The sequence below is a fragment of the Chiloscyllium plagiosum genome, unplaced genomic scaffold, assembly GCF_037043375.1.
Source record: "Chiloscyllium plagiosum isolate Xiang-an unplaced genomic scaffold, Cpla_swu_hap1 HiC_scaffold_1, whole genome shotgun sequence".
Classification (NCBI taxonomy): domain Eukaryota; kingdom Metazoa; phylum Chordata; class Chondrichthyes; order Orectolobiformes; family Hemiscylliidae; genus Chiloscyllium; species Chiloscyllium plagiosum.
In genome coordinates this window covers 20,144,277-20,156,609 of record NW_028270139.1, presented here as the reverse complement: position 1 = coordinate 20,156,609, position 12,333 = coordinate 20,144,277, and the positions used below count along the sequence as shown (strand labels likewise).

The window sequence follows — 12,333 nt, the reverse complement described above, 5'->3', positions numbered from 1 at the left end:
CATGTAACAACACAGGTATAATGTTGAATATTTTGTAATACAACCTGTTCTAAGATGATTTTCACAATGAAGAGCTATGGATTGATTTAGAAGAAAGTGAAGTGAAAGAATGAAGTCAGGCGTGGCAGCAGAAATAAGTTTTAAGGTTGTTTATGAACGTGAAGAAAGACATGCCAAGGCTGAGTTTTAAAGGAGGAGAAGATCAAATTGCCATGCCCTAATGGTTAAAGGTATGGCTACCAAAGTTGGCAAGAAGGGAGGAAACACAAGAGTGGCTGGAGGGGGCTTTGGACATATGAAGTAGAAAGTTCTATGAGTAGCAGGGTCTGGAATGCAAGATTTGTTATGTTTCCTTCTCATTGGCTGCCCTTTGGTGTGGGAAAATCCACCATTAAGACACGTAGAGTCAGAGCATGATGCAGCTTAATGGATAAATTGGATTGTCTGCCGACTTGTCTCACACTCAAAGGACACACAACCTACTGAAGTGCTTGAGGGCCACTGCCTGTTGAGCCAGACAATAAAACACTGCACTCAGCATGGTGGGAAAAACAATTGCAAGTGAAATATTTTGAAAGGCTCGGTGGTTAGCAATGTACCAATTGCTAGTATATGTTTCAATGAAAATATTCCAAGAGCTAAGCTTTATAATAATGAAAATCACCACAGAACATTTCCATTCACCTGGATCAGGAACAAGAATTCAATTGTGCTGACTCTGACAGGAATTGCACATACCATTTAGCCACCTGGAAGCGATTAAATATATTTTTGCTTTATGCTCAATGAACAAAGTACTGAACTGAAGGCAAGTATACTATTATGTCAGTTTAGAAGTAAAGGGTCAATTAAAGACCAAGTGGCGGTGTCTCTCTTCCATGCAATCATGGAGGCTCAGGACTTCCTAACTGTTTTCTCAGCTTTCTTCATTAATCTATCCTCATGTATCACCCCACTTTCCTGAAAGTACTAAGTCTCCAACAGGGTACAGTTCCAGACCCTTGTTCAGGTAGCCGTCACTTACATATAAATTTGCACCATGTGTGAGCAAGATTTTTTTTTGACATGACAGCCCAACCTTCTCTTCATCTGATGGATAAACATACACTTCCAGTAGAACTTGAAATATGATGCAGAGTAAAAACACTGGCTAATTTCTTCTTTCTTCAATCAAAGATGCTCAGGTAATTTTCACTATTACAGTCATGATCGGCTATCTCAACACAAACTGGGCATTGCAACTTCGATAACACAGAGGAGTAACTCACTTGACAAAATCAATAGGCCCAGAGATGGAAGTACTCAGGGGTTTTTTGGACCATTCCTGCCTTTGCAACAACAGTTCTCTTATATGATAGTGTGGGAAAATCCACCTCAAGCACTCAGTACAATGAGCAGTCCAAATTACATTGCAGACTACATATTTACCAGAGTCAGGACAAAATTACATGTAAATGAACTTTGTAATCTCCTCTGTCATTGTTGCCATTTATACATCAGACAGATTCAGCCCAATTAAAGCAAATTTGATAACCTGACCTGTCTAGTGAGTGGATGCTTGCTTGCATGAGTGTATGTTAAAGGGAGAGAGAGAGAGAGAGAGAGAGAGAGAGAGAGAGAGAGAATCAGCAAACACTATAATTAGTTTCATATTACCTGATTCTGCATTATCAAGAATGTAACATCATCACCAGGATTGACTGCTAGCCTTTCTCCTTTCGTGACTATATGGAGCCCTTTAGGAGCCATTAACGGGCATCGGTACTGCATGGAGCCCTGCCGTTTGTCCACGCCACCCTTACAGACATTCAGTGCCACCTTCCTGTAACTGTTTAAAATAGTCAAAGCTTTAGCGTTCAAATCAATTTACACAGATACACTTACACATTATAAATACAGAAACCGAAGGGGGAAAATTTACTGTTTGGCACATGATTCTATAGAATAGAAGGACAGCATAGTGATTCAGTGGTTAGCACTGCTGCCTCACAGTGCCAGGGACCTGGGTTCGATTCCAGCTTTAGGTGACTGTCTGTATGGAATTAGCACATTCTCCCCGTGTCTGCATGTGTTTCCTCCAGGTGCTCCAACTTCCTCCCACAATCCAAAGATGTGCAGGTTGGGTGAACTGGTCATGCTAAATTGCCCAAAGTGTTCAGGGATGTGTAGGTTAGGTGCATTAGTCAGGGATAAATATAGGGTAGGGGAATAGGTTTGGGTGAGTTATTCTTTGGAGGGTTGGTGTGGACCTGTTGGGTCAAAGGGCCTATATCCACACTGTTGGGATTCTAATTCTAACATAAATCGGTTTTACCTACTTTTCTCTTGACATTTATGCTGGGTGAAGTGTGTCCTGACATGGCGCAGGGGTACAGCGGTTAGCACTGCTGTCTTACAGTGTCAGGAACTCAGCTTTGGTTAAAGCCTTGGGTGATTATTTTGAGTTTGCATATTCTCTCTATGTCTGGGTGGGCTTTCTCTCAGTCTAAAGACGTGCAGGATCAGTGGATTGGCCATGCTAAATTCCCCTGCAATTTCCAGAGACGTGCTAGCTAGGTGGATTAGCCATAGTAAATTTGGGGTTACAGGGATAAGGTGTGGGAGTTGTTCTGGGTGGGATGCTCTTCGGAGAATCGGTGCAGACACAATGGGCCAAATGGCCTCTATCTGCACTACAGGGAGTCTATGTTTCCTAATCTGGAGAGAAAATTATTAATGAAAATTACTCTAAAACAACAAGAGGCTGCAAGATTACCAAATTCACAAGCAATCACAGGACTCTGAAAGAAAACAAACCATCAGCAGGCTGATCAACACCTCATTTGTCACAATTCTCTTGCAAAAACACCTCGGAAAGAAGCACTTCTGTCATAGCCTTGGCTCTTGTGCTTCGGTGCATACCATATCATAACGCAAAATCAGATTTTAGAACAACTAAACAACAGATTAACAACTCAAAAAACCCAGCGTCTAAGATGAAGGTAAGCCACATTGCTGACCAAAGCCTGTGCTGCCAATGAGTTCTGGCTACTTCTGAGCCTTACAGTCTGCTTCCTTGTAACAAAATGGGATAGGTTAGCACAGCACAGATTACACAGAAAAGTCAGCTATTACTTGCTAAGCATAACACCAAGATCACAGAAACAATGGACCAGTGGGAGGTCATTCATTTGTCAGTCTTGCCGACATAGAAAAAAGAGTGAAGAAAGCTAAGAAGAAAGGCAGAGTTCTCATCTTTCACATTTGAAGTCTTGGAGTCGATGTAGATATGTTGCAGAATTATAGAAAAAGCAGCATTGAAAAAGATCATTTGCTCATCACATCTGCTATGGAGCCCTACTTCCTGGCAAGTCTAATCCAACTGTATAGAAAAGCTCCATTCATTTAATCTGTTGTTGTCTGCCTGTGAGGGTTCCGATCCCATTCTCATTTGTGTCCACCAGCTCTTGCAGCTGCCAACTTTAGGGCAGCAAGGTGGCTCAGTGGTTAGCACTGCTGCCTCACAGTGCCAGGACCCAGGTTCAATTCCAGCCTCGGGCGATTACTGTGTCAAGTTTGCACATTCTCCCCGAGTCTGCATGGGTTTCCTCCAGGTGCTCCGGTTTCCTCCCACAGTCCAAAGATTTGCAATTTAAGTGAATTGGCCATGCTAAAATTGCCAATAGTGTTTAGAGATATGTGGGTTAGTTGAATTAGTTAGGGGTAAATGTAGAATAATGGGGTAGGGGCGTGGGTCTGGGTGAATTACTCTTCAGAGGGTCAATGTGAACTTGTGAGGCTGAATGGCCTGTTTCCACACTGTAGGGATTCTATCTTTTTTCAAGTAAAAACATAAAGGTCTTTTTTAAAGGATTTCTGGACTTCAACAACCATTTGTGGCAACATTCTAACCCTCTCTCTGTAAGTCTTTTTCCTAACTTCTCTATAATTCCCTTATGAGTTGTGGCTGATTCTCAGTTATCATCTCACAACTCAGTGTAAACAACATCTAGAATATTATCAAAGTCTGGACATGCCACTGAGAAGATCGAAAACCCGGCCTGAATCCATGGTAGCCGCTGCACCCAGGCGACACTGTCTTATTAACAGCCAACTAGGAGGTCAAGCAAGACACTGTTCCTCTTCTCAGAGGGAATCTGGCTCAATGAAATAGCTGGCAACTTGGCAGTGCTGCTGAAGGAAAAGGAATGTGTCCTATGCTGAGATGTTCTCTAAAGCAAGTAGCATTTTTTTATATTTACGGTGTTGGAGTTAGGCAAATTGCACCTTCCAGCAGTGGTGCAACCTCCATGGGTCATGGAGAAAACATGAAAGAAGAGCGTATTTCATCCTTTAGTGAATGTTTTTCTGCTTTCCAACATTCAATTGATCCACAACATTCAGATTTCATCTGAGTGGTCAATTTACACCCACTGCCAAGTGAACAATATTCACAAGGCCTCAAGGAATCTCTACCACATGATATTGGTCAATCACACATCACAGACAACCATCAATATCCCAGATAAGCAAACATTGCCTTTATGTGGTCTTACTTTCCACAGTTCTTTGGTCCAGTTCTTGCAAACGTCTTTCTTTATCCAGCGTTTCTTGTGAACAAGGGGATACATCTTTCTGAAATTTCTCTTTGGGGAGGGTTTTCCATTTGAATATCATTGCCTTCAATTTTGTGCCATCCACTATGCAAGATGGAACTGTAATGATCCACAATGTCTTATGACCAGTTGTCTTTGTAAGGGCAGCTTTCCACCAATCTAGGAAATGGTCATTTTTGATGGATTGTTCACGTTTATCTGAATGTCATTGCTATCACCAATATTGGCTAATCGATGCACATTCTTCTCTCAATGTAGGATGACAAAACTGTTGAATTTGATGGTTTTATCATCAAGTTCAGGTGGCAGAATCTGTGAACTTTTCATTTTCTGATGGGAGGTATCAAATCCCCCTTGTATCCTGTGCACCATATGGCACTGAATTCTGAAATGCTATTCTTCCTTACTTTTTTAATGGGGTCAAGTCAGATTGCTCTGCAGATGGTATGACTATTTTGACAATGTTTGGTAACCTTTTCTGCCAATGTTTTCTACAGGTTAAATTGATTTGTGATAAATCGTATGCTACGCACTAGGCTTGTCAATTGGATGGAAGACTGCTGCAAGAATTCATGGAGAGAAAGTTTAAAAGTGTCTACATGCACCTTTAAATTAAAGAATCATAGTAATTATTGGTAAGTCATCAATAATTACAAGACAGTTTGAACCCTGAAAATCTTTGATCACTTTTTCCATAGGCATTCTGAAAAAAACATTTTAAGCTAAAACTCATGGAGTCACTTTTTACGGAAGATTTACTTCTACACAAATATACATGGTAAATACTACAGCTACAAAAACAAGGTGTCTTTGAATGTTGTAATTGTACCCGCTTCCACCATTACTTCTGACAGTTTATTCCATGCATGCTCCACCTTCTGCATGAAAAAGTTGCCTTTCAGTTCCCTTTTAAATATTTCGGAAGCGGGTACAATTACAACATTCAAAAGACATCTGGATGGGTACATGAATAGGTTAAGATTTTGAGGGATATGGACCAAATGTTGGCAAATGGGACTAGATTAATGTAGGATGTCTGGTCAGCACAGACGAGTTGAACCAAAGGGTCTCTTTCTGGGCTGTACAGCTCTATGACCTTCTCAAGGACAATTAGAAATGAGCAACAAATGTTGACATTACCAGCAATGGTCTCTCCACAAGAGCCCCTTAAACATTCACTCCCTCTACCAGTGATACACAAAGGCAAGAATGTGAAGAATCCATAAGTAACACTGCAGCAATCTTTTCAATCTCTATCACTCAGAACGACAAAGCGCAGCAAGACACATTGGAAATTACCATGTGTAAGTTGTCACACACCATCCTGCTTTGGAACCATATTGCCATTCATTCACTGTTGGAGCGTCAAAATCCTAGAATTCCTTTCTTAACAGCACTGTGGGTGTCCCAATGCTGCATGGATTGCAGTGGTTCAGGAAGAAGACTCACCACCATGCATTGATGGCAACAAATGCTGGCAATAAGAGTCATGCTCACTTCGGAAGGATGGATTTTTAAAAATGCACTGTATGGTGCTCCACTGGATTTTCTACTCATATCTTCTATTACGACGTAAAAACAAGGGAAACTCCAGCAAAAACAAAAGGCCATAATCTTACAATACTATCTTCAGTCACGTGGGTAGATTGGAGAAGTTGGGACTGATATTTCATTACAGGAAAGAATGCTTAGTGGAGATTTGATAGAAGTATACAAATGAGCTGGACAGTGTAGGTAGCATAAAGAATTCCCATTGGTTGGAAGGTCAAGAACCAGAAGGCACAAATGTAAGGTAACTGGCAGAAGAACCACTAATGAAAATCTTTTTCAAACAGCAAGTAGTCATGATCTGAAAACCACTGCCTTCTTTTAATTCTCGGGCCTCACTTACAGGCATCCAGACTGTTTTCCACAGAAAAGCAGGCAGGAGGTGGAGCCAGATTGGAAGGCAGAAGCACAGTGTTGAGCTTCAAGGTGCTTTTTCTATGATCCATAAAGATATTCCTTGGATATCAAATTAATCTGGAGCAGAGACATTCAAATCCATTATTCCTCCCAAGCCTGGAGGAGCACAACAAGAAAGTGTACAGATTTGGGTCCCTTTGCTGGTCCACCAGGAGGACTTACAACTACCACAACCATTGCTCAACTCAGATCAATATTTCAAATACCCAATAGGCTCCTAGTCATGCTGTCATAAGCCAGTCTACCAGTTTATAGAATGTGGTAGTTAAACTGGATAGTTCCTGAAAGCAGGCACAGGGATCAGGATGCTAACTTCATGCTATCTACTCAATAGAATGCCTCCAGTCACTGCTTTCTGTATTGTTCATTGCCTGAAAGTTTCAGCAGTGTATTAATACACCATTTAAAACTAGTTTGCATTTTTTTTATGGGTAATGTTGGAGTAGGTGCTTGGAATCAGGTTGAAGTGACTATGACTTTGGAAAGACTTAGGAATGACAATATGGGAGAGAGTGGTCTTCAACGTTTTTGGGAGCTGCACTAGAGGTCTTAGAGGAGGACTTGGAAAGGATTACGCATCTCATATGCACATCAGGGTAGGAGGTGATTTAGACTCACAATCAAAAGGTAGGAGCAGAAAGATTGCTGTGCAGGTCAACACGAGAAAGCCACATTACATCGACTGCCAGACAATGCTTAATATATTACAGTCCATCAGTCACCAAGCCACAATCACTGAGCTCACACCTAATATCCATGTACTATCTAACCCATACACTTAGTCCTGCTGCAAGCCTCATTTTCACACCACATGGGTTAGACAATGACATCAACCATGACAGGCACATCAGCCAATCTGATTGTACCACTCACTGGAATCATTGAGTGGCCAGAGGAGACATTATGGTAGTGTGGGGAAACAGGGAGAATCAGGCAGGAATAGCTGCATGGGATTCCTGGTGTCAGGAAAGCTTTACCAAATTACGCTGGGTTGGGAAGGGCCCAATACAGGATTCCTGCCAACTGACATTGGGAGATGTCAATGAGACTTATTAATATAATACATGAACCCAGTTGGATTTGACTGCGGCCTCTTTACTTTTTTGAGGATGGGAGTGTGGGGTGAGGGGATTTGAGGGGAGGTGTTCTGCCTGATGGAGGGATTTGCATCAGGAAAGGGGCTGTAGGACTGGGAAAGGCATATGAAAGTCAAACCTCTGTGACCTTGCCTTCTATCCTGTTCTCTGGCAACCCTCTTTCCCAAAACCCACATTCTCACCAAATCAAGTGTCTAGAGATCCACTGGTGATCCCCAGGTTAGCCCTTGGAGCTTGGTTGCTGATTGACTGGCAGCTCTCTGAGGTGGAATTCCTGCACTAGTGGTGAATTGAGGACACAAAGAGGTCTCCCAGTCAGTAATTAGGCTGATCTTCCACTGGTTCTCCCATTGGTAGTGGGGATGTGGGAAACCTTGACAACTAGCAGTAAATCCCAGCCACTGTCACAATATGCTCTCTCTCTTTCAGGAAGTTTCAGAAAATAACCTGAAGAGAACAGGCTTCTCGAAATGTCAGAACTGTCATGATTGGAATAAGCACCACCTGCATGTTCCCCTCTAAACCACACACCATCCTGATTTGGAAATGTATCGTTGTTCCTTCACTGTCATTGGGTCAAAATCCTGGAACTCCCTCCTTAACAGAGGTGGCATGGTGGCTCAATGGTTAGCACTGCTGCCTCACAGCACCAGGGACCCGGGTTCAATTCCAGCCTCGGGTGACTGTCTGTGTTGAGTTTGCACATTCTCCCCGTGTCTGCATGTGTTTCTTCCAGGTGCTTCTGTTTCCTCTTGCAATCCAAAGATGTGCAGGTCAGGTGAATTGGCCATGCCAAATTGCCCATAGTGTTAGGTGCATTTGTGAGGGGTAAATAGGGGAAATTGGTCTGGGTGGGTTGCTCTTTGGAAGGTCGGTGTGGACTTGTTGGGCCCTATTGGTCTGTTTCCACACTGTACGGAATCTAATCTTAACGCTATTGTGAGTCTACCTACATCAAATGGACTATAGTGGTTCAAGAAGGCACCTCACCATCTTCTCATGGGTAATTAGGGAGGGCAATAAATACTGGTCCGGCCAGCAATACCCACATTCTATGCATAAATTAAGAAAGTTATTAGGAAACAGTGCTGCTTAGTCTGGGAAAAGGAACTGTTGAGGCCACAGCTTGTAGAAATGTTGAAATCGTCGAGAAGGCAGTATGCTCATGGTTAAGCATTATTTTCAAATCCCAAATACTTCTCATTCTACATGCTCTGGTGCTGCTATCAGCACACATCTCTTACTTTCCCCCTCAAACAACATAGTACCATAACCTTACCTTTGTGTCTTCTTTTTTCCAGACAATTAAGAACAGCAACCTGACTATGACAGAATACTCAAAATAGAGTGATGAAGAAGATGATCACCCCTCCCCCCCCCCCAATCATTTCACTAGCTCAGATCCTTCCACTGTATCTAGCTTACAGAAGACATTAGAGATAGGATGTTATCTGCTACCATCATGGTGAGGGCCCAAGTGAAAGTCACCAGTGGCCAAGACCGTATCTGCTCCTACATTTAGTCCCCTTATCTGGCTGTTATCATATTATGATTTATGGAACCTTACTGTGTTGAAATAGGCCATTGTGTTTTCTAGCTTAAAGAATGACTACATTTCAATGGCACGACCATTGGTTGCAAAATACTTTGGGATGTCACAATAAATTCCTTACTATCCAGGCAGTGAAGGTGAAAATTTATTCCATGAGATTCATATCCATGTGGGTATCTCATCAATACAGAGAAGAGATATAGAGGAGGAAATTGCAAAAAATCCCTATCATTAGAAGGTTGCAGTAACCAATCGTGCATACGTACCCCAAGCCTGTGTGGGGTAGAAGGACCAGAGACTAAGTAGTATGAGCTTTTGTTTCATGACATGCTCAGTACTTACCCAGAGCTTTTGGTGTATGTATGTCCAAATTTACAGTCTTCAGAAGGTGAATCTGGATTGTACCAAAATGCTGGGACACATCTGCCATTAGCTTGCTGTTCAAAGCCATAGTCACTGCAAAAAGTACAAAATGGTCAATGAAGACTGAATAGGTGAAAGTGTTAAAACAACACTTGGAACGATGCTGTGGATCAGATGTCCATTATAGAGACTTTTTCCATTTCCTGTTATTTCTAGAACAGGTGGCAAGTTGAATATCTACGCTAGAATTCTATATAAGTTGTACATTGAGGAACTCCCCACTAGGCTGGGTATTATATAGGGGAGTATAAATTCCTTATTAGGGCATTGAATTACTGTAACTTGGTCTTGGTCTATCTTGTTAATGCTCCTCAATGGTTAGCATGTGTCTGGCTGAATTATTGGGAGTGGACTTTGAAGTTTATTTCCAACCTCACTCTTAGTAAATGATCATGTCTGGCCTATTTTCATATATCGTATTTTGTTGCTGTTTAAGTCGATAAGTGTGTATATAATACATAATGTGGTTGATACATTTTAATTCCTACACTTAAGGAACAAATGGGACACAGTCACCATATATTTACCTGATGATAATGCTGGCAGTAAATTTTTAAAATTACACATTTCTAAGGTAGTGTCTTGTACCAAGTGCTTTGAAAAGTCCTTGTAGCTTCATGATGTCAATACAGCTTGATTGCAAATGTATATTCAGTAACTCTATGAAAATCACACTACCCTGATTATAAGCAACCCGAAGCATGTTGCAAGATAGCAACAGCATTGGCAATATGGCACTCAGCACGAATATTTAGTAATGGCTTGATAGATTTGCAAATTAGCATTCTCAAAATAGAAAATAATACCCCTTTGAATTTCTGTTGCACAAGATTCTCTATTAGTAGCATCAGTTTATTGTTATCTCAACTTTAAGATAAGTTAACAGCTTGAAATTCAGCTCATTCTGTGCAAAACATCATCATTTAATATTGGCAAAGTATTTTCTCTTTTAATTCCATACAGGTTGATATCAGAAGGCAATGAAATACAGTAGTTCTGTGATGAACTCACATGATTTGTCAGGCAGTTCTTTTGGGATATATTTAATCAAATGATTCAGAACAACATCACTATTTCAATTTGTTATGACTAAGTGCTAAACCACAGAAACTCCACTCCCATAATGGCTTTTACATCAAATATAAGCTTAGCATGAGCTTCACAGAACAAAAAGTTCAGTAATTCAAATTTCAATCTGTGCTAAATTAGTTGATTTCAATGAGGACAGAATTTAGAGTTCTTCCAATAGGTTCATGGAGAGGGAGGTGAAAACAGGGTCCCAGCTCGTTAATTTTATGGAGTAACTGGAAGTCAAAATTATTGAAAATGGAAGGGATAATTTTGAAGAAACACCATACCAGCAATTGTGGAATAAAAAATTGTAGAGCTAATCTGTGAAAATTACAAAAACCACAGAAAATGCAAGAAATATGGAATAGGTTGGGGAACATTAGAGAGTAAACGGTAATCAGTGATTAAGACTTCTTGCCATTCCTCAAAGCTACTAATTATTAGCTACTTTCATCATGTTTATTTTCACATATCACACACAAAATGGTATTCAAAAAGAGAGCATAAACCAAATAGGGCAAGAATTGAAATATTTCTCAATATTCAAATTCATAACACTATACTCAGCAATTTCTAATCTTGCTATTTGTTATTCTATTTCATTACACAGTCCCCTGGTTAAACTGTCAAAGAAACAGATAATTACCACTCAAAATCAAATTCTGTGCACTGGCAACGTTTTGACGTAAGGGCTGATGTGAAGTTCTTTCCTTTAATACACCATGAGGAGATTTTTCGCTTACGGAATTGTCTCTGTTCTCCCATGATGCAATGCTTATCCTAAGCAGAAACATATTGATGATTAGTATGTTCAGATTAATATGTTATAGAACCATAGAATAATAGTGCACAGAAGGTGTTCATTCAGACCATTGTGCCTGCACTGGTTCTTTGGTACAAATATTTAATCAATCCCATTCCCTTGCCTAATCCCCAAGATGGAATACTTTCACTTGGTGATAACTCATAGAACGTCACTGCATGATTCACATGTACTAACGCCTCTATAGGTTGGAGGTACTAGTTGGTTTCTCCCTATCCCGACCATAGTGCCACCATTCAAGAGTCACATTAACTCATTATCCATGGATTTTCTACTTGTCAATCTGTGTACACAGAAAGTTGGCCCCAGACCCCTTGCTATCCAGTGGTCTGTCCCCCTATTTCCCATGAATAATGAGATTTGTTGTATGTTAAAACTCAGGGGTTGGGAGATCGGACAGGGAGAGTGAAGGGACGACTGTTATGATCATTCCATTTACAGATTATAATGATGCCAGAAACAAGAAAAACTACAAGCAGCTTCAGCCAGAGCTGATACAAAGACCTATTTGAAGGCACTTGAAAGCAAAAGCGATCTTCTGAACCTAGGCTCCCAAGAGCATGCTGCAGGCTAAAATTTCAAATGTAGGACCCACAACTGTGAATAATATGGGAAAACATGGTTTGTAATTAGAGGATTTGGGAGAATACATTTTCAAGTGATATTTCCTTTACCTAATCTTACAATGTTTACAAGACACATACATCTGGATAATTTGCAATTAATACTCATCCAAGCCTGATGCTGACTACTGTTCTTGTTGAAATGCTGCTAGTCTGATCTGAAGGCTGTAACCAGCTATTGGTT

At 40.8% G+C, this 12,333-nt stretch overlaps 1 protein-coding gene across 4 annotated transcripts in view; it reads right to left on the bottom strand.

Moving 5' to 3' along the window:
* sorcs2 (sortilin-related VPS10 domain containing receptor 2) overlaps positions 1 to 12,333 on the bottom strand; it is a 627,727-nt gene that overhangs the window by 46,572 nt on the left and 568,822 nt on the right. For all 4 annotated transcript variants that reach the window (XM_087978909.1, XM_043698404.2, XM_043698411.2 and 1 more), the window contains exons 16-18: positions 11,350 to 11,483; positions 9,552 to 9,665; positions 1,657 to 1,828 (exon numbers count right to left, since the gene is read on the bottom strand). In XM_087978909.1, the coding sequence (XP_087835035.1) occupies positions 1,657 to 1,828; positions 9,552 to 9,665; positions 11,350 to 11,483 (420 nt within the window). The remainder of the gene's footprint in view (positions 1 to 1,656; positions 1,829 to 9,551; positions 9,666 to 11,349; positions 11,484 to 12,333) is intronic.